Genomic DNA, 21879 nt, shown 5'->3' with positions numbered 1-21879 from the left:
TTCGTTTTCTTGAGGCTGATGGTTAGGCCAAATTCATTGCAGGCAGCCGCAAACCTGTCGATGAGACTCTGCAGGCACTCTTCAGTGTGAGATGTTAAAGCAGCATCGTCAGCAAAGAGGAGTTCCCTGATTAGGACTTTCCGTACTTGGGACTTCGCTCTTAGACGGGCAAGGTTGAACAACCTGCCCCCTGATCTTGTGTGGAGGAAAATTCCTTCTTCAGAGGACTTGAACGCATGTGAAAGCAGCAGGGAGAAGAAAATCCCAAAAAGTGTGGGTGCGAGAACACAGCCCTGTTTCACGCCACTCAGGATAGGAAAGGGCTCTGATGAGGAGCCACCATGTTGAATTGTGCCTTTCATATTGTCATGGAATGAGGTGATGATACTTAGTAGCTTTGGTGGACATCCGATCTTTTCTAGTAGTCTGAAGAGACCACGTCTGCTGACGAGGTCAAAGGCTTTGGTGAGATCAATGAAAGCAATGTAGAGGGGCATCTGTTGTTCACGGCATTTCTCCTGTATCTGACGAAGGGAGAACAGCATGTCAACGGTCGATCTCTCTGTATGAAAGCCACACTGTGCCTCAGGGTAGACGCGCTCGGCCAGCTTCTGGAGCCTGTTCAGCGTGACTCGAGCAAAGACTTTCCCCACTATGCTGAGCAGGGAGATTCCACGGTGGTAGTTGCAGTCACCGCGGTCACCTTTGTTTTTATAGAGGGTGATGATATTGGCATCGCGCATGTCCTGTGGTACTGCTCCCTCGTCCCAGCACAGGCATAGCAGTTCATGTAGTGCTGAAAATCAAGCAATACAATGTTCTATCTATGGACTACTTAACACTTACAATTATTTATTCCCAAAATATGAAGCAAGTGAAATATATTCAACCACCCACAAGCAGTCAACTTCACATTGATTGTAGTTTCCTAAGGACTAACCAAGTTACTCCTTTCCCTCTGGTTGCAACACCAAAGTTTCTCTAACAGTTTCCTTTATCCCTTAATTTTAGGGAGCGACAAAGACATTATAGACAGTGGCTTATTGTCCAATTGGTATTTGTCTTAAGCCAAAATGTCCAACCACATGCTGACCTCTTTGTTTGAGAAAGCCCACCTTGGCACTGTCAATCTGCCTTGGACCTCCTTCAATAATTTTCCATCGTTATGAAGGACCATTGCAGCAGTTAAGGGTCGTGGATTGGCTGCACGTCTCATCCATTGAGCTTGCCAACTTCCAGCTAAAGGTGTTTCAGAAGAAGTCAACAGATCATTAAGTGTTATCTCACTCTGGTAGGTCTTCCTAAGGCCCTGTTGCTCATTAATTTGGACATATTTCCTTTAATTGGAATGTCTTTGTTCCTTCCTGTTATCATTATCTGGCTCCTTGCTTTTCCTGCCTAGATCAGCAAGTTTAATTTAAAAGCAAGAAAATTCTTCACTCAGCACTGTTCACTGGTTCTTCTCAGGGCATGATGGTTTATATGGTCAAGCTTAAACATGAAGTTATATTTTTGTAAAGCCATTACAGTCTTAGAACCTCCATGGTCAATGAGCAATATAGAGTACTGTATATATTATTTTAAAATTAGCAGAGACCTGGAAAACATTTGCAGTCAAATTAGTATCTTTATTGCAACAGTACTTCTTTAAATACAAGATTTCCAGTTATTCTTTCACAAAGACTTCAACAGGATCTAAGTTTCTCACTCTGGAAAGAGTTACATAAAGTTATGCATGTGTAAAAACAGGCCTAGGAGTATAAATACAAATTTTATCAAAAGTTTGGCTTTGTGGCTTGTTTATAGTCACAGAATAAGAAAGTCTAATTGGGAACTGTTTTTTCCTGAGTTTGTCACACTTTCACATGGAGTAATTATGATCTATATCATGAACTTATAAAACAAACCCAAAACGGACACTTTTCCTGAAAAACAAGATGGAGTCGAGAGGTCAGGTGACCTTATCCATTGCCAATACACATGGAAACTACAAGAACCCTGAGTTGATCTTCATGTCTGGACCAGCCTTGGAGAAGGCATTAATATGTAAATGGACCATTCTGTGTTAATGGCTATCTCTCCTCAACAAATTGGGTTAACAATGGCCAGGTAGACATGGTGTCTCCAAATTCAAACTCAAATGAATGGGTGTGAAAAAACTCCACTTTATCAAAATGGAATGAAAATAGGTGACACCCAGACCCCATTATCTAACAGTGGCCCCACCATCAGACACCATTTGTGAAGACAATGGTAAAGAGAAACCATGGTCACAAGACAGAAACCAAGGGTCTGCTAAGGAGCTTAATAAAAGTATATGTAAGTCAGATAAAGACAGAGAGCCAGAGAGAGAGATGCCATCTGCTCCAGCGGAAGAAGAACGACCCTGCCTAAGAAAACCATCCTAAAACTGCGGTGACTGGGAGTGGCCTTGACCCCCAGACTTGAGAAATCATTCCAGGGTTTTCAACATTGAACTGTGACTGAGATACAACAAAATGAAGTCAGCAACAGCACATTTGCCCTCCGGAAACTTTCCAAGTTTTGTTCTCAGTGAACCAGGAGAAAAGGAAAACATTACTGCATCTTTTTTAAAAATCTTCCCCCTGGGGAAGAATGCAAGGTTTACAGTGAACTCTTTTAAAACCCATCAGTCCTAAACGTGTGTTATCTTTGAATCTTTATCTTTTCTAGTGTTTGCGTGTGTGTGTGTGTAAGAGAGTGGGTGAAGTTGCAAATATTTTCGGGTGTTGTTTAGTAAATATTTATCTTTCTTTAAACCTATGAGAAAACCTACCATTCGTCTGTTTGTTGACCATTAAACGCTCAGGGTTAAAATACATTTCTAATAAAACCACTGTCTTTGGTCATTTGAGAGCTGAAAAAGAGAAACCATCCCTATCATATCCCACCTGTCCATAACAAGTTGAAAAGGCAGTTCACATCTGATGGACTCAATATTATTTGAGGAATGAACGCACTATTTCCTTGATATCTGCCCTTTATAATTTCAGCATCTATCATCGAAGAAAACAGCTTTCTTACTACCATGACAAAGCCCTTGTTCAGTATTCAAGTTTTGTAGCAAGATTATAACTGCTTCTTGATCTAAGTTTGTGTAGTGGCATGCTCATTGTGATTGAACAGTGTAGAAACTCTGGGGGTGGGGTGGGGGGTGTCCAGGTTATAGATTGTTATCATCATCTTCATCTATAGAATCAATGCTGAAGTATTTGAATTCACCTGACAGCTTTTCTGAATCTTCTTCATTCAAATCTAGTGAATCTTCATTTTTAGCATTTAGAATAGCCAAGTGGCCTCTTTCTGTGCTGTAACTGTTCTATGAATATTAAGTTGTATCAAATAATTGTCCACACCATTTTGCCACACTTAACCAATTTCATCATCTCCTCCACTTCTCCCTGCCATCCCTGCCCCATGCCATTCCATCCTTTCCATGACATTCCTCTCTTACCATCCCCATCCCTCCCATCAATCCTAACCCATCCCTCACAGAAATAATTCCTCCAGCCATGGTAACTTTGTTGTTGGGCTTCCCTTACCTTCCACTGTTATTTTTCTCCACCAACCACCCCCACACCACCACTGCCACCACCAACCATTGGCGGTCACATGTGCATCTCATGCTCCAGTCCTCTGTACGCCCACGTGCCTCCATGTGCACCAGGCACCGTCCACCAAATAACCCACCAATAGATGTGTCCCTTAAACTGACCAAACAAAACAGTCCAGACAGACAAAAGCTAAATATTATAATTTAAATATTAAATAGGTTGTTGTATCTAGTAGTTGTTCGTGGGAATGTACTGAAAGTGGACAGAGGCGCCCTCTTAATTGGCAATGGAGACTGGTTCCCTATCCAATTATGGAAGGCAGGCTGGGTCTTGAATCTGAAGGGCCAATCAGAGACTTTCCAGCTTCAAAGGAGCAGCAGGCTGCAGTAGAGGGTACGTAACTGAGAGGGCGCCTCAACATGGGGGGTTCCTCTCACTAACTTCTTTAAATCTTTAAATGAAAAACAGATTCAGCAGCCAGGCCACCACTGTTGGGGGGAGGGTAATCCCTGTACAGGGTGGCCTTTGGTTGCACTCGCACCCACGCAGGGTGGGTGCCCACTGCTAGGCACCTAAACGGACCCCTATTGGCCCCTTTAACCGTGCTTAACTGGCTGACCATCTTGTGGGGGCAGGTAGCCATGCTATCCCCGAACTCCCCTTGGCAAAATTGACCAGCGCCAGGAATGGGGTCGGGAAACTGGCACGCTGGCCAGCGCTGGTATTTTCGGGCCCCATCTGCGAGTCTTGGCAGGAGCCAAAAATTCTACCCCTATTCTCTGACGACGAGAAAGAGCAAGCATACATCATTCAGCCTCTGCTAACGTTACACTTCAACTGGGCCTTTATGAGGTACGCTTCAGTTTTTTGCAGGTTAACTGTTTTGACCATTTGAGGGCAACCGTCAAAGTAGGAATCTTGGCCACTTTTTCCCTTCTGTGCTTTTGGGACTAATTGTAGTATCTTTGAGTATCCTTGGTTAACATCAAGCTCGGCACAGATCAGGGTTTGAATTTCCTGCGCAGCATAGTTTGGTTCAATTCTCAATGATTTAAAACAAAACCTAGCCATTTGGTATCAAATTGCCTTTTCCATTATAAAGTATGCTTGGATAGCTGACTGGGCTGTTGTACAGACTGTATCTAAAACTTTGATTGGTATATCAGTATTATAATTGGTCGTTCACATTGGCCACAATGATCCTGGAATCCTTGGTTTGGATTTTCTATTTAATTTGAGGTGCATAGTGCAAAATATCTCAAAGATTGCAAAGAGTAGGAAAAGTGGTGAGCTGAATCAAATGATGCCAAGGCTACATGTTGGAGGAGGAAAGGAAAACTGAGAGGACGTAGGAGTTCAACAGTGTAGGCTGAAGTCCTCGGAAAGCATGTGTTAAAGTAGAGCTTTGATTTCAACATAATGCAGGTGCAGGGAGGAGGAAAAGTGTGTAGAATTTCATTGGTAGTAATGAACGTACTACCAGTAATCAAATAGGAAGGTTGAAGAGAAGGATTTCCTATCAGATGATCAGCCTTTTTTTTTAATAAGGGAAGGGAAAGTTACCATGACTCAGCAATTCTACTGAATGACCTCAACGCTAAACTGAAGAAAAATATCATGATTCCAAGTTGCCCACTTTCAGAAACAAAAATACTGATCGTAACTTTTAAATTGAATTTGAGCATGAAATGAAAACTGAAGGTTCACACAAGCATACTTGTCAAAATAATGACAACTCAGAAATAATTCTGAAAATTGGCCATGGCATTTAGTTACAATGAAAGTGCAGTGGACACGTATTTGTCATAACTTAAGCTGCAGCTATACCCAACATTATAAAATTACGTAGTCGAAGATTGTGACAATATTTTGGGGAGCTTCCCCTATTTCTTGCTGAGGATGTGGGGATGTATTGAAATTCTGCTACTAAATCTGATTGTTGAATTGATTTCAAGTTTTTTATTTGGTTGCCACAGTGACCTGTCGGTTCACTGATCCACACTTCTCTAATTTCCCCACCAGTTCATCCTGCCATTCTTTTTCTTCCCTTGTTTCCCATTTTTCCTCTTGCTATTATTGGAAACAGCTGCTCTGGTTTATTGAAACTGCTCCATGCTGTAGATGGAAATTCCGGACTTTATATTAGTTTCATGAAATTGCACCATAAGGCAGAATTTCATATTGGAGCAGCATCTTCAGTTAGGGATGACGGATGGCACTGATTTTCATCCTCAAATATGGACATGAGATTCGATATGCTGTTCATGCAAAATACAGTCATTTATCATGTACATGCAAAGAGTGATTAACATGTTGAATGGGCTTCTGCTTGGTATATTAAAGGCAAAATCCCTGGAATCATTTATGGGAGACTTGCATTTTGCAACTGGGGGGTTGGTGGTGGATGCTGGACACTGGGCAGAAGGCTTTTCTAGATGGATCAGCTGAAAGATTGCCTCATTTATATTTATTTTGGAATATTGCTATAATTTGTTTCTGACTGGAGCGCATACCTAAAAGCAAGTCATTTCACTGGAGGGCTTACTTTAAGCATCATAATATTGTACAGCAGTTATAAACCTTCTGCTCTAAGACAACTCAAGAACTCTTCCATATTCAGTTTCACAGGTTGAGAAGATGATGATGTTGAACAGATGATGTTACCCTTGGAGCAAGTTAAATTCCGTGTATCTGAAGACATCATGAACGCCCATATTATGAAATCACCTACCAGAGAGCACGGCCAATTCAGAAGTGTCTTGTTATCCTAAACTAAAAACTCTGGAGTCCAGTATACAAGCATTACAGTTCTGCATTTCATTTTGCTGACACAACCTGTCCATTGGTTGCCCTGAGCACCTCCTTTTCTAATTCATGAGCCAGAGGGATGCAGTCGCTCAGCTTTCTGAAAGGCTTCTCATAGCTGCACACAAAGGCCAGACAGAAAATGTGGTGCAGCTCATCAACAAGGGGGCCAAAATTGCCGTCACTAAGGTAACGACATTGAATTTTTTTGTGTCTGTGTGTTTGTTTCTGCTCTGTCTAATTTGAATGTTGGAAACCTAATTATCTATTCTTTTCATGTACATGAAGTAACATTTAAATTGACCCCTGGGACATAGCTACTCTCACATTTGAACAGACTAACCCCCGAATAGCATGGATATCTTGGATTTCAGTATTATACTGCAGTATGGTCTGAACTTTGTAAGACTATTTTTACATCTGTCTCATACTTAGAGGCCGCAATTTTACACCCACCACCCTGGCCCCCAAGGACTGGACTGGTGGGGGTGGGGGGGTGATGTAAAATTAAGTGGGAGGTGACTGTGCCATTCCCGTTGTCTACCCACCCCACTGCCATTATACAAGCAGCGGAGGAGTTAGAAAACAGCCTGCCTGGCCCAGACCTGTTGAGGCCCTTAAGCGGCCAATTAATTGCCACTTAAAGACCCCTTCCCGCCACCAGTGGTATCTTACCAGTGGCAGACAGGCAATTCGCCACCTGGGGCGGCTACCCGGTTAAACCTGGCGGCCTCCTTGCAGACTGGGTAGGGAGCCCTTTGGATCGGAGGGCACCCCCACTGCGGCACAAGCCACCCCCACTGGAGCACCTCACCCCTGCCCTCCTAATCGATCCTCACCACCCTCGCTGGAGCCCCGCTGATTTTCCCCGGCAAGGCTCAAAACCCCATTCACCTTTTGGTGCAGGCGTCCATGGTCCTTTTCTGGCTGGGTGTAGTCCCAGCAATGGCCACCGCTCCCGGTGCCCTCAGATTGGCCAGCAGCTCCTGGAGGCGGGACCTCCTGCCTCAGAGGAGTGAAAATCTTGCCTGGGGCACGCAATATTATAGCGCGGCTTCCAAGCCCGGCAGAGGTGGGCTCGCCCTGACTTTTAAGCTGGTGGGTGGGGCCTCTGCTGCCACGTAAAATTCCGGCCAGAGTGTCTATAATATCGTATGAAATTAAATTACCATAAAGACTCACTTGTTATCAGCTATGGAACATATAAAACTGAAATTCAGTTATGAATTAATCGAAGAAAACCGTAAAACTGTGTCACTCTGTCACCCATTTGGTGTATTTAATAACTTGGCCAGTAACAACACCCTTATGAGATGAAAGAGAACAAACTTGCATTTATGTAGCACCATTCACATCCTCAGATCACTCTGATTCTGACTCACAGCCAAAGAATTGATTCTGAAGTGAAATTACTCCTATTATGTAGTTAAGCAGAGCAACCAATAAGCATACAGCAAGACCCCAGGACAGCAATTATCGGGAAATCTGTTTTTTGAGGTGTGGATTGAGGGAATAAATGTTGGACAGGAGACCAAGGAAAACTCTTTGTTCTTAACTACTGTCATGGGATTCTATACATTCCCCTAAACAGACAAGTAGGACCTCACTTTAACGTATTATCTGAAAGATGGTGGCTTCAAAAATGCAGCACACTCTCATGGTACCAAATGCCGTCTATCAGCTATCAGAAGGATGTGAAAGACCCACAAGATATTTCATTTTCCCTTCACTTTCCCAAAAGCACTGCCATGATGTGGACACTGCAGCTCTCATATACCTCATTCAAATAAAAACAGAAAGTGCTGGAAATACTCAGCAGGTCTGGCAGCATCTGTGGAGAGAGAAACAGAGTTAATGTTTCAGGCCTGTGACCTGAGAAAGAAAAATTCCAAGGGGAGGACCTACCATCTGTGGTTAACTAAAAAAGTTAAAGATAGTATCATATTTAAAGAAAAAGCCTATGATTACACAAAGATGGGTGGCAGGTCAGACGATTGAACAGAATATAAAGAACAGCAAAGATTGTCTAAAAGATTGATAAGGCGGGGAAAATTAGAGTACGAGAGAAAGCTAGCTGGAAATATAAAGACGGTAAGAGTTTCTACAGATATTTAAAAAAGAAAAGAGTTAACAAAGTGAGTGTTGGTCCTATAGAAAGTGAGTCTGGGGAATTAATAATGGAAAATAAGGAGAAGGCAGATGAATTGAACAGGTATTTTGCATGGGTCTTCATCTAGAGGATCCCAGAAATAGCTGTAAATCAAGAAATGGAAAGGAGGGAGGAACTCGAATTTACAATCACGAGGGAAGTGGTACTGAGCAAATTGTTGGAGCTGCGGGCTGACAAGTCCCCGGGTCCTGATGGACTTCATCGTAGGGTCTTAAAAGACATGGCTAGTGAGATAGTTGATGCATCGGTTTTAATTGATTCGGGGAAGATTCCATTAGATTGGAGAATAGCGAATGTAACTCCTTTATTCAAAAAGGGAGGGAGAGAGAAAGCAGGAAACTACAGGCCAGTTAGCTTAACGTCTGTCTTAGAGAAAATGTTAGAAGCTATCATTAAAGACGTTATAGCAGGGCACTTAGAAAAATTCAAGGTAATCAGGCAGAGTCAACATGGTTTTGTGAAAGGGAAATCATGCCTAACCAATTTATTGGAGTTCTTTTAAGAAGTAACATCTGCTGTGGATGAAGGGGAACCGGTGGATGTACGGTACTTAGATTTCCAGAAGGCATTTGATAAGGTGCCACATTGAAGGTTATTGCTGAAAATAAGAGCTCATGGTGTAGGGAGTAACATATTGGCATGGATAGAAGATTGGCTAGTTAACAGGAAACAGAGAATAGGCATAAATGGTTCATTTTCTGGTTGGCAAGATGTAACGAGTGGTGTGCCGCAGGGATAGTTCTGGGGCCTCAACTTTTTACGCCTTTTTAGATCACGAGGGGTCTTGACAGGGTGAATGGATATTTCCCCTTGTGGGAGAATCTAGAACTCGAGGTCACTAGTTAAAAATAAGGAATCACCCACTTAAGACAAAGATGAGATTTTTTTTCTCTGAGGGTCCTGAGTCTTTGGAACTCTCTTCCTCAAAATGCAGTGGAAGCAGAGTCTTTAAATATTTTTAAGGCAGAACTAAATAGATTCTTGATAAGCAAGGGGGTGAAAGGTTATTGGGGGTAGGCAGGAATGTGGAGTTGAGGTTACAATCAGATCAGCCATGATCTTATTGAATGGCGGAACAGGCTCAAGGGGCCGAGTGGCTTACTCCTCCTAATTCATATGTTCGTATGAGATTTACGAATTGTCACAATACATGAAATCTGTAACGCACCAACGATTGTCCAAAATATCCATGTTGAGTGTATCGGGTCAGTCCATTTAAAGGACAACACAAAGGTGGGAGTTTTGACACGAAGAGGCGATATGACCAGGCGTCTCTCCTCGGCTTCAGTTCATTTCAGCATGTACCCGGAGGCCAGAGGGACTGCCGGTGATTGGTGATGCTGCTAGTCATCATCTTTCTAAGTTTTCCACAGTAAAGGATATATTTCTTTCCAAATGAGGGAAGCTGAAGGCATCATGTGACAGGCAAGCAGGAGCAGAATTAGCTCGATTGCATGTAGGACAGAAGGTCAGACTACTCAATTGTGTGTCTGAAACTTGGTATCCTGCAGAGGTTGCTAGGATGTGCGACCAACCCAGATCATACATGGTCCAGACAGCCAATACTGCAACTCTCATGGAACCAAAGTCAACTAAGAGAGCTGTACGACAACACTACACATGACAGCCATGTGGCATCGAGGACACATTCAAAGACAAAGTCTGAAGATGAACGTACAGAGGCTACAGGCACAGAGGAAGAACATACTAACCAGAGTTCTGAGTTACCAGAGTCACAGAGGAGTCGTCAGGACGTGCTCAGTTCTGAGAAGAACAAGATCGGGACGAATAAGCAAACGTTCTGTATGTTTTAGAGAGTGTTAAACATGCTTAATCATAAATTACATTTTGTTTTATTCCTGTAGTTAGTCTGAACTGCAACATTATTGTATATTGTACATATGTTTCTACCTTTGGAAAAAAGGGAGATGTTGTGGGATCACTTTAAAAGGGTGTAAGTGAAGAGTCACTGGAGGAAGTGATGTTGTATAACACATGACCAGAGAGTTGTGGGTGCAGCCTGACAGAGTAAGATGTGTGTTGGTGTGGCTTCTGTAGTAGCTGTGTGTATATATGTTCCAGTTTAAGTTATAATAAAAACCTACATATTCTTTGGATATTACTTGTATTCCTGAGAATTTTACGATAGTTCTCGCGCCAAAGGAACGAGTAATATTACACACTATATATCCAAGTTTTGTGTCATCTGCAAAATTTCGGTTGGTGTAGACCATGGAATTGTGGCTCGTTGTCTATATCTCCTCATATGTACTTTCTTCAATCACACAATAGTGTAATTAGCTGGTACGTTGCTGTTCTTAGGATCTTGTGGTACATTAGAATCTTCCTCTCTCCAAGATGACATTATCTGTCCCTGATACAATTGGATATTGTATTCTCTGTGACATTGTGTAATCTTTAGCCTATTTGCTAAATATGCAAGGTATATGCAGTGCCAAATATTAGTACCTGTAAATGATGGCAAAACTTCATGGCTTTATTCACTATTTATATTTCATCTCCCATTTGAACAATGGGAAAGACTGTGACAACTTTGCTACCACCCCAACATACACCCCCAGAAGAGCTCCAGTAAAGCAAGACAGGTAAAGGAAGTGAAAAAGCAGACAGTGTATATTGAACATTTTCAGGTCATAGTTTAAATGTGGGGATCACTCAGAAGGTGTACTCAAATATGCACCACACAAAGTGGAAAAAGATGTCATGTGCTTGTTACGACCGAGGTGGGAAGAATGCAGTCTTTCTCTAGTTCCACTTCTTCCCGGGTCACAACATAGATTTAAATGTTTACCCAGTTACCCATACGGCCAATTATATACTCTTTTTATTTCAGAATAAAATTTACCAACCAGGTTTCTTTAATAAACAACAAAATTATTAACTATTATAAAACAAGACTTATCAGTAAAGATGCAAAGCATTAACACACAGATTGAAATATGAAAGTCCTTTTCTAAAATTACCTCAACACACACCGGTTGAAGAAAAAATAAAGACGTTTTCTCTGCAGGGATATCTTTACAAAAAAAGACAAAACAAATTTTTGGCCAAGTACTTGTTAATTCTTGAAGGAAAAGAGGATATGGAATGATATCAGTTGTCTCTTTATTCTGGCATCCCAAATATGCGTAGATGGCTGTCACTGGGATCTTTTTGGAGCAGTTCTCTTCAGGCGACGTCGAGCATTAGTCTGGCATGCTTTCCAGGAGAAATGTGGCATCAGGGGTTTCAGCTATCACACTATTCTCAGGGTTTCTCAAAGAGGTGGAAAAAGGATGAACTGGTGTCTTCTGTCTTAGCAGGCTGACCCCCAACTGACTCAAAACAATATCCAAAATGAAACCAACTCTTGACCACCATATATCTTGACATGTCACTTCTCTGTAAACAATTCCTCCTAGTCATCAGGGCTTCTGCTGTTTATTTAGCTTAAGACATGTGACGTCCTGTAAGGGTTGTTTTCAAACAGAAAGCTCAAGTCCTTCCAGTGACCATTTTTTTTTAAAAAGCAAATTGCAGCATCTGTGTAATCTCTTCAGTCCTCCAATGGAATCCATTTCCACAATGTTAAAACATGAGTCCTCACGAAATATTAAAAAATTGAAGTACTTTCATAACATGCTGTACACTGTCTAAGACACAGCAAAGTTTGGAGGAAAGGATGTGACCCATGACTTTCTTAGTTTACAGTACATTTGTACACAAATCCTACATTCATAGTACAATGTCAGTGGTGAGTCAATTGTTCACTTTGTGTGCTCTTGGGAATTAATCTGACTGCTACTGAGATGAGGGAAAACAGCATTAAGGGCAATTAAACTGTTACTCTAACAAGCCAGGTTTTTGGCTTTAGTTTATTTGTAATAACAGAAACCTTCTTTATGAAATTAGATTTTTCTTCTGTCTCTTCTGTGCCTAGCAGCATTGGAGAAACCCCTTTCTCCCAGTGCTTTTGCATTCAGAAGTTTGTGCTCTGGGTTGTTTTGGTAATAAAGACTCCTTTAATGTGGACAGGTTGTTAGCCTGGCTCTCAACCCCCACCAGGGTGTCTAGTTAGACACGGTGGTGGGGTCACCATTCTGCTCCAATTCGATGCAAGTACCTTACTGGATGTCAACTAATATTCAGAGACCAGAATTCTGGTCTCCACTCACCGGAGCATGAAATGAGAATAATATATGTTAATTATCATAAAACAAATTTCAAATAAAACAAGAATTGGACTAACTGCACTAACTACAACATTGCATTAGCAAAAAGGGCCACTGAAGTGATTAAATGGTAAAAGTTCTTGTTCTGCTCACAGTTACGAAAAGTTCTTGAAATTCCATTTCAGCATAGGCTGTACACACCATTGAAGCAGCTGTGAATACCAAAGCTCGACCTGAAACAGCAGAGACCTCAAAAGCTTTCAAAAGAAATCTGAATTCATTCTGCACTTTGCTGTGTTGCTTGGATACCAGACATTCCTTTAGTAGGGTACCTGAAACAGAACTGTGGTTTGCCTCCAAGCATTTATGAAAGAGTCTCTGTTCACTGATGCTTTAATAACCTGCTTCCTTAAGCCTCAGAGCAGGGTCCTCATTAGGCATTTCAGGATATAGATATGGTTCAGTGTATAGCTTTTTTGGTGTTGAATGTGTGAGTACAAACCCACCATTCTTTTGTATCAAGCTAATCTGTTCTCAGAGCAGCTACAAGTAGGCCTTAAATGCAGAGAATCAATGCAGATTGTATTTGCTGTGTCTTAGTATTGAACTTCGACTGTCAAAATACAGAGCTAACAAGATGTCTCAATTAAATTTTGAGCGGTGATAATTGCCAGATCGACATACCAGTACAACAGGACATTTTTGCCATTGTTTAGGGCTTAATTCAGGCTAGGGCGGTCATCTTACACAGGAGCATAGAGCCTGAGGATTGAAGATGGGAAAACGCTTTACACGTAACAATTTCTTCAACTTTTCAGTTACACTTGCTTTAAGATGAAAAGAAATGTGTCAGAAATCGTTTTATTTTTTACCTTGACACTTGCCGACTACACTTGTGCTGTGGCTGGGACTTGTTTGGTGTTTGACTGCTGCCTGCTGTGGGCTGGTTGCAAGTTGAGCACTGTTTTTCAAAACTGAACTTGCAAAGCTCTGGTTGGCAACTGCATTGCAAGTGTACAAGTCAACCTGTGCTGCGAGGAGAGTTGCCAACTCAGGTTGCGTGTATTCCTTGAGATTCCATCACATGGCCTCCACCTCAAACCTCTTTGTCCAGTCAGTCTTTTTTCCCATCTCCAATGCTTTCATAACTAATAAATGAAAGTGTTCAAAGAAAATAAAAAAAACACAATGATTTTTAATGGCCCTATGATCTCACATGCAGCATTGCCGACAGTGCGCTGCAGATGCTCTCCGAGCCATCTCCCGCGGGCGCTTTGAAGTTGCGGCCGGGGGGGGGCCGTTCGTGGATTTTTTGGGTGTTCGGGGCACCTTTTCACAGGACTTGTCTCGGGTCTCGGCAATGCTGCATGCCTTTATTTAAACCACTGCAAAAAAAAAACCCTTAGCAAATGTAATCACCTCTAAGTCTGCCAAATGATGCTTCACCTCCCGAAGGACGTGGATGAGCTTTCCGGACGTCGATGGTGGGCACTGAGGAAATGGCTTATTACCTGCACCAGATTCCACCCCCCCCTCCCCCCCCCCCTTTTACCCCCCTTCCACCCCCGTCCCCTTCCCTGCTCCACCCTCTCAGCTCACCCCCTCACAACCCCGTCCCAGCCCGCCCCCCCCTCGCACCATCTTCACCCCGCACCCCCTTCCCCTGCACCCCCCCCCACCCCCTCCCTCTACCCCTCCCCCTTGCATCCCCTCCTCCCACCGGCACCATCCTACACCTGTGTAGGGGCCCCAACAACCCCACTGCCTTGTGGGCGTCTCGGGAGAGTCCAAGGCTAAGGGAGTAAACCCTAACAGAAAATCCGGAGCGGAACCCCGTAGGCGGTCATGTGTCACCTTTGGCATGTTTCCGGCAGTTCCTGCAGCCATACTGGTGCCAAACGTCGTGTCCTGCACTCCTTTGGACCCCACCAGAAAGGCCGAGAGGGGGGTTTTGACGACTGGGCAACTCTCAACCTCCATAAATTTGCCCAGGCATGCGCCATGGAGAGGTCACTCCATAGTTGCCTCACAGCGACTGAAACAACACGGAAGGCAGCAGTTACGGGAGCTCGCCACTGGTATCAGACCCACCGGCCGTCCATGTCTCCGTTATAAAGACGTCTGCAAACGCGACATGAAATCGTGTGACATTGATCACAAGTCGTGGGAGTCAGTTGCCAGCATTCGCCAGAGCTGGCGGGCAGCCATAAAGACAGGGCTAAATTGTGGCGAGTCGAAGAGACTTAGTAGTTGGCAGGAAAAAAGACAGAGGCGCAAGGGGAGAGCCAACTGTGCAACAGCCCCAACAAACAAATTTCTCTGCAGCACCTGTGGAAGAGCCTGTCACTCCAGAATTGGCCTTTATAGCCACTCCAGGCGCTGCTTCACAAACCACTGACCACCTCCAGGCGCGTATCCATTGTCTCTCGAGATAAGGAGGCCCAAAAGAATGATCTCACAGCAATGCCCAGGAGATTAATTTTCAATCCTTGGAGACTCCAGGAATACCGGGGAGGGTTGGCAACCCCAGCTTGGAGCACTATAGATAGGAACAAAATACAGAGGGAGTCACAGCTACAATGTGAATAAAGTCAACAAGGAGCTAAAAAGATCATTCCTAATTCCCCTAATTACAAGTTTCCTTTGGTTTTGAAGGAAGCATAACTGAAAGTATGATGAAAGGCTACCTGTAGGAGAACTTTCTGTACAGATACTCCCCACTGCAAATAAAGGTGTCTATTTTACACCACTTTCTGCAGTCCTGCTCTCTTGCTTCCTTCTCTGCAATATGCTAAATAACATTTCTCAGCAGTGAAAACAGCATGTTACCAGATCTCCAAAAGTTACATTGTTAGTTGAGATGATATAAACTAGGCTTGCATTTGGTGAAATATAGAAGGTTAAGGGTTGATTTGACTGAGGATTTTAGGATTTTGAAAGGAATTGATAGGTTAGACAGAAACTTTTCCGCTGCTGGAGGAGTCTAGGAAAAGGGGACCTTAAATTCGGAGTGAGGCCATTCAGGAGAGAAGTTGGGGAACACTTCTTCATGCAAGGGGTGGAAGTGTGGAACTCTGTCCCGCAAAAAGCAGTAGATGCTAGCTCAGTTAATTATTTAAAACCTAAGATCGATAGATTTTAGCTAGACAAGGGTGTAAAAGGATAGGGAGCCAAGGCAGGTGAATGGGCTTGAGATACAGGTCAGCCATTATCTCATTGAATGGTGGAACAGGCTCGAGGGGTTGAATGGCCTACTCCAATGATGCTATGGTAACTGGTGGGGTAGCTGACCCGAACTTCGGAAATTTCAATCTTGCTGGTTGAAGGTAGGGCTGCTTAGGTTTGTGGCCTTAAAAATTGCAACAAAAAAAAGTTATCAACCTGTCTGAAAAATAGGGACTGTTGTGTTCAGTGTGGTTGTGTTTTTATGGGAATTGTTTCCTGCCTATAATAAATACAGTAAATGTGGAAAGTACAGCAACTTTATGGAGCTGTTTACATACAGAATCTAAAGGTTATCTCTAACGAATATTTTCAGAGAATAGTCATTGTGGGTTTCTTGAGGTTATAGCTCATTTTATTAAATGTTGCCGCGGGTCTTACTGGGATCATGTTTTCTTTTATACTTCAATTTTCTGTTAAACAAAAGTGAAAGGGTGTGGAAAGCTGAAGTATTTCTGAGCCCTGCAGTCCTTGGCGATCTGTCAGCATGTAGTTTAACCCTTGCTGTCAGATGGCACAATGTGATCAGTAATTGCTTGGCAGCTTGACTCACGCATGTTGGCAACATTGGAGCTTTAACAAGTTCGTATGTAATTTTCTGCCAGCTCTGTAATATTCTTAGACAGTTTAACAGAGAAATTGTGAAATTGTGAAAGAAACCATGTATGGAAATATAATCTACATGGTAAGATTCTAAACAGAATGGAGAAGCAACTGGGTCTAGTGAACAGACACAATGCAAGTTTTTAAAAAAAAATCATAAAAATAGAACTGACTTTCTGGGTCTTAAACATAGAGGCATTGAATATAGCAGCAAGGAAAATAAGTTGATTCTGTACATGACATTGGCTAGCTAGATCACAACACTGGAGTATTGCAGGCAATTTCTGGCATTGAGATTGTAGAAAGAACATGACACCTACAGAAAGGCTAGAGTGAAGATTCACCAGAATTTACAGCAAGAATAACAAAGCTGTTAGATTGAAACACTCCACTCTAACTGCACTATTTGTAATTTTAAGGAGGATTAAATAATTGTGATCAGAGCCTCTGCTAGCTCCATCTGGCTTTTTTCTGCAGCCCAGGTTACAAGGAATCAGGCCCAGTTACTTTTATCCACCCTGAGTTCCACTTTTTTTTGGAGCCAATTGCTTTCCTACAGTTATGTCGAATAATTGTTCAGTATCTTTCTGCAGTACACCTACATTGTCACTTCCATCATCACTTGTATAAAAATAATTTGAAATATTTATTTACTATCTTTGCCATTCACAATTAGACTCCCCTCCACTTAATCCCTGAGCTGTCTTTCCTTCTCTTTAACTATTCTTTTACTTTTTATGTACTTATAAATGACCAAGCAATTTCCTTCTATATTATCTATTAGATCTTTTCATACTCTCTCTTACTTCTATTACTACTATCATCACAAAGCACTTCAAGGAAGCTTAATTATAGAATGGGTGTTGAGCCAAAGAAGGAGATGTTAGGAGACGTGACCAAAAGCTTCGTCAAAGAGTTGGGTTTTAATAAGGGCTTGGACGCTTATCACTGTTCCTTCATCGAGTTAGAATATCTGGGGGTCCTCCAGAATATTCATTAGTTATTTATCAGGATAGATGCTTAATTAGAATAGTCACTAGGTCAGAATCCTGGAACTCCCTATCTAACAACACTGTGGGAGTACCTTCACTACATGGACTGCAGCAGTTTAAGGAGAACGCTCACCACCACTCTTCCCAAGGGCAACTAGGGCTGGGAAATAAATGCTGGCCTCATCAGTAACACCTATATTGTTTAGATGTACTTGCTAAGACTGCTCTTCTTAAATTTTCTGCTCCAACTTAAGAGCAGAAGGATTTTCAGGAATAGGAAAAGTTAGTTAGGCTCTCGAGCCAATGTCATTTTATGGAGATATTGTGGCTATGATTTCCTTGATCATTGTCCCTTCTAGTTCTGGGTAGTAGTTCATATCTTGCAACAATGGAAATAAAACAGAAGAGTTTAAAGAAGCTTTATCAGAAAGAACCATTGCTATCCTTATGACAAAGCATTGGGCAAGCCTTCTTTGTGTAACTAAGACAGAAGATTCTGGAAATGCAAAGCAGGTCAGTCGGCCTCTGTCATTATAAAAAGGCAATTTAACATCTATCTTTAGAATGTGAGTCTGAACAAGCATTTTAATAATTTCAGGGAAATAAAAGGAGGAAAGGAGAGGAAGGAAAACCCCGAGCAAATAACACAGAACGCAATCAGAGAAAGGTAACAAATATAGGAAATTGCTAGAAGATATAAGGGATACTTTCTCAGGCAATCAACAACAGCAACTTATCCTCACATAGCACTCTTAATGTAGTAAAACATTCCACGATGCTTCACAGGAGCATTATAAAACAAAATGCCATGGAGCCACACAAAGGCGATATGAGGTCAGATGACCAAAAGCTTGGTCAAAGAGGTAGGTTTTAAGGAACATCTTAAAGTGGGGGGAGATGTAGGGAGGATCATGGTGATTGGTGATCATGGCTGGGTCCTTCTCTGTTTGCTAAACACATTGATATGAAAACATATTGCACAAAAATATCATTGCTCACAGCCCTGCAGTATTGGTTCAAAGTTATTTATCTTAAGGCAATGCAGCTGGCATGATCACTACTCCACTTCCCATTAATGCTGTCAAACATACAGGAACAAAGGCTGTGCCAGGCCGGAATGAAATTGTGATGAACTGATGAGTTTCAACAGATTGCAATGTTTGCCAAATACCTTACAATAAAGAGCACTGCTCTTTACTTGAGTATTGTAGTCCCCCCTACCCACCCCCCACCCCTTAAAATTAGCTACGGGCTTTTTAATAGTTGCTTTGTTCTGGGAGTGGGCTGTCTGTCATTTGCTGTGGGTGGCAATACCTGATCTGGCAAAAACTGTTGAAAGATCAGGAATTCCAGCCTCCAGCCTTTGTCACTGACTCTGCTCGCAGACTGATGTGACAGTGTAGGTTAAATTAGGAGCTAGAGCTAGAACTGGCAAGGTCTCTTGAATTGGCAAATCAGGTGTTGCAGCATAACTTCATACTGCAACAACTGATTTGACATACCAAAGAGAAAAACATTACACATTTGTGCATTGTGAAAATCTTGCCTATGGTGTACCTTTTACTCGTTTAGCACTGTTGGAGGGATGAGGATTGCTGTGGGGCAGAGCAAGAGGATGCAGTTTGTTGTTCAGAAATGGTGTCAAGAGTTGTCTTTGCCCTTAATGATGATGCTGGAATAGTTGGAGAATTTGGATGAAGAAGCTTCTTTACCCAGAGAGTAGTGAGAATGTGGAACTTTCTATCACAAGGAGTGGTTGAGGCAAAGAGTATTGATGCATCTAAGGAGAAGCGAGATAAGCATATGAGGGAGAAGGAAAAAGAAGGTATGCTGATTGAGTTAGATGATGAAGGATAGGAGAAGATTCAAGTGCAGCACGTACTGGTTGGTTTGAATGACCTGTTTCTGTGCTGTATATACGATGTGAAATGTAAATCTAACTTTGGCCCCATTTTTCCCATCTACATGCTGCCCTCGATGACATCATCCAAAAACACAGGGTTAGTTTTCACAAGTGTGCTGATAGCATTCAGCTCTATTTCACCACCACCTTTCTTGACCCCTCCACTTTTACTAAATTATCAGACTGTTTGTCTGACATACAGTACTGAATAAGCAGAAATTTCCTCCAATTAAGCATTGGGAAACTATTCGCTTCCATCCCTGATGCAAACTTTGTTCCCTAGCAACTGTCTGAGGCTGAACCAGGCTGTTCACAGTCTTGGCGTCATATTTGATCCATGCTTCCAACCATATATTCACAACATACACTAAGATCGCCTATTTCTGTAGCATCATTGGACTCCACCCTGCCTCAGATCATCTGATCTAAACCCCTCATCCATGTCTTTGTTATCTCTAGACTTGACTATCCAACACACTGCTGCCCGTCCTCCTCCATTTTACTCTCCTTAAACTTAAGATCATCCAAAATTCAGCTGCCTGCGTCCTCCTTGTGCCAAGTTCCGTTCACCCATCACCCCTGTTGTTGCTAACCTACTTTGGCACCTCAATTTTAAAATTCTCATCCTTGTTTTCAAATCCCTCCTTGGCCTTGCTCCTCATTATCTCTGTAATCTCCTTCAACCCCACAGCCCTCCAAGATATCTGCGCTCATCTAATTCTGGCCTCTTGACCATCCACCATTAGTGGCTGTGCCATCAGATAGGCTCTAAGTACTGGAATTCCCTCCCTAATCCTCTCCACCTCACTACCTTGCTTTCCTCCTTTAATACATTCCTTTAAACCTACCTGTTTGACCAAGCTTTTGGCCAGCTGCCCTAATATCACCTTATATGGCTTGATATCAAATCTTGCTTTATAACACTGTTGTGAAGTACCTTGGGGCATTTTGTTTTGTTAAAGTTCCTAATTAAATACATGTGTTGTTGTAATAGAGGAAGGCACAGTAACGCTTTAGATACTGGAGCTGAATCTGACAGTGAACAACCAGTTGTGCACCAGATACAATGTTAGTGGCAGGGCTAACAATAATGACTGAAATATTGGGTTTGGATAATTGAACATGTACTTGAATATTTAGCTGTTTATTCTTTCTCACAAAGTTTTCTAGCTCACACAACATAACTAGTTGAAAGGATGTGCAGAAAGTTTGCTCCACCAATATAAACTCTGTAACTGGACAAGGTAATGTTTGCAAGAGTGGGCCAGGTCATATCTCCATCTCTATGGAAAAATGCCTGACTTCCCTCACTGCCTCTTCAATGTATAGAAGGTGGGTGTGAATCTGAATTCTGCAGTTTAGAGCATGAGAGCTCCATTGTACTGTCACTATTTCAGCTGATTTGAACATCCATGAATGAATATTTGAAAATGATAGCTCGAACCTGTCAAATTCTACTTGGGATCCTTGCTCTATGAGTAACAGCATAAAGTACAAAAGTAAAGTGTCATTGCTAAATCTAACCAATCATTGGCTAGGTCAAACTTTTGGGAGCCTTACTTTGGGAAGGAAGTCAAAGCCATGGAGCGAAGTACAGAAGGTATGCCAACATGGAGGAGAGGCTTTAGTTATGAGGAGAGACTATAGAAATTGGCTTTTCCGATAGAAGTGTTCAAAATGAGGATGGAATTTCATGAGATAATTAGGAAAAAACTATCTCCACTGGTTAGAGGTCATTCAGAGCCTTTATCATCCCCCCAAAAAATTAGGAGATTCTTTTTTTTAACTCAGATGTAATAATGACGAGGAATAATAGCTCAGTAGAAACATTGGTGGAAGGAGAATCCAGAAAGCTTTTAAAAAGGGAATTTGAAAAATAAACATTTAACAGGGTCAGAGATGGGACAGAGGAATGAGGTATAACTGATAGCTCTTTCAGAGAGCTGGTACAGGTGCAATGGTTTGAATGGCCTCCTGCTGTGCTGTAAACTACTATGGTTACCTTCTGCTGTGTTGCGATGCTTAAAAGTTAGGTATTTAAAATATGTATTGTGACCAATGGACATCACGTAGATGAGGAAAAGAAGAAAGCTAAGAATCATACCTTGAGGTACACTCGTCCTGATCATACAGAGGTGGGTTTGTACTTGTACAACTTGCAAGAGGATCACCATGTGACAGAGATTAAGTGAAGCTTTTTTGTATTTAACCATCTCTCTTTGTTGCCTGCTTGACTTTTTCAGCATGGACGTACAGCACTGCATTTGGCTGCGTACAAAGGCCACATTGACGTCGTACGAGTTCTGCTGAAAGCCAGTTGTGATCTGGATATCCAGGATGATGTAAGTCAAAAGTGACTGGACTACTACTCATTTGTGTTTTTTTTGTCTTGCATTTCACATATGTCTCACAGCAAAGGTTATTTTCGAGAGGGATT

The 21879-nt window shown here is 42.2% G+C and overlaps 1 protein-coding gene across 5 annotated transcripts in view; it reads left to right on the top strand.

Moving 5' to 3' along the window:
- The window catches only part of ankrd6b (ankyrin repeat domain 6b), a 242028-nt gene that overhangs the window by 149545 nt on the left and 70604 nt on the right, over window positions 1-21879 (top strand). For all 5 annotated transcript variants that reach the window (XM_068026535.1, XM_068026559.1, XM_068026550.1 and 2 more), the window contains 2 exons: window positions 6196-6569; window positions 21686-21784. In XM_068026535.1, the coding sequence (XP_067882636.1) occupies window positions 6450-6569; window positions 21686-21784 (219 nt within the window). In that variant the 5' untranslated portion in view covers window positions 6196-6449. The remainder of the gene's footprint in view (window positions 1-6195; window positions 6570-21685; window positions 21785-21879) is intronic.

Source organism: Heterodontus francisci, chromosome 3, assembly GCF_036365525.1.
Source record: "Heterodontus francisci isolate sHetFra1 chromosome 3, sHetFra1.hap1, whole genome shotgun sequence".
NCBI classification, from domain to species: Eukaryota; Metazoa; Chordata; class Chondrichthyes; order Heterodontiformes; family Heterodontidae; genus Heterodontus; species Heterodontus francisci.
The sequence above is the reverse complement of the archived record's forward strand: the minus strand, read 5'-3'. Positions and strand labels throughout refer to the sequence as shown.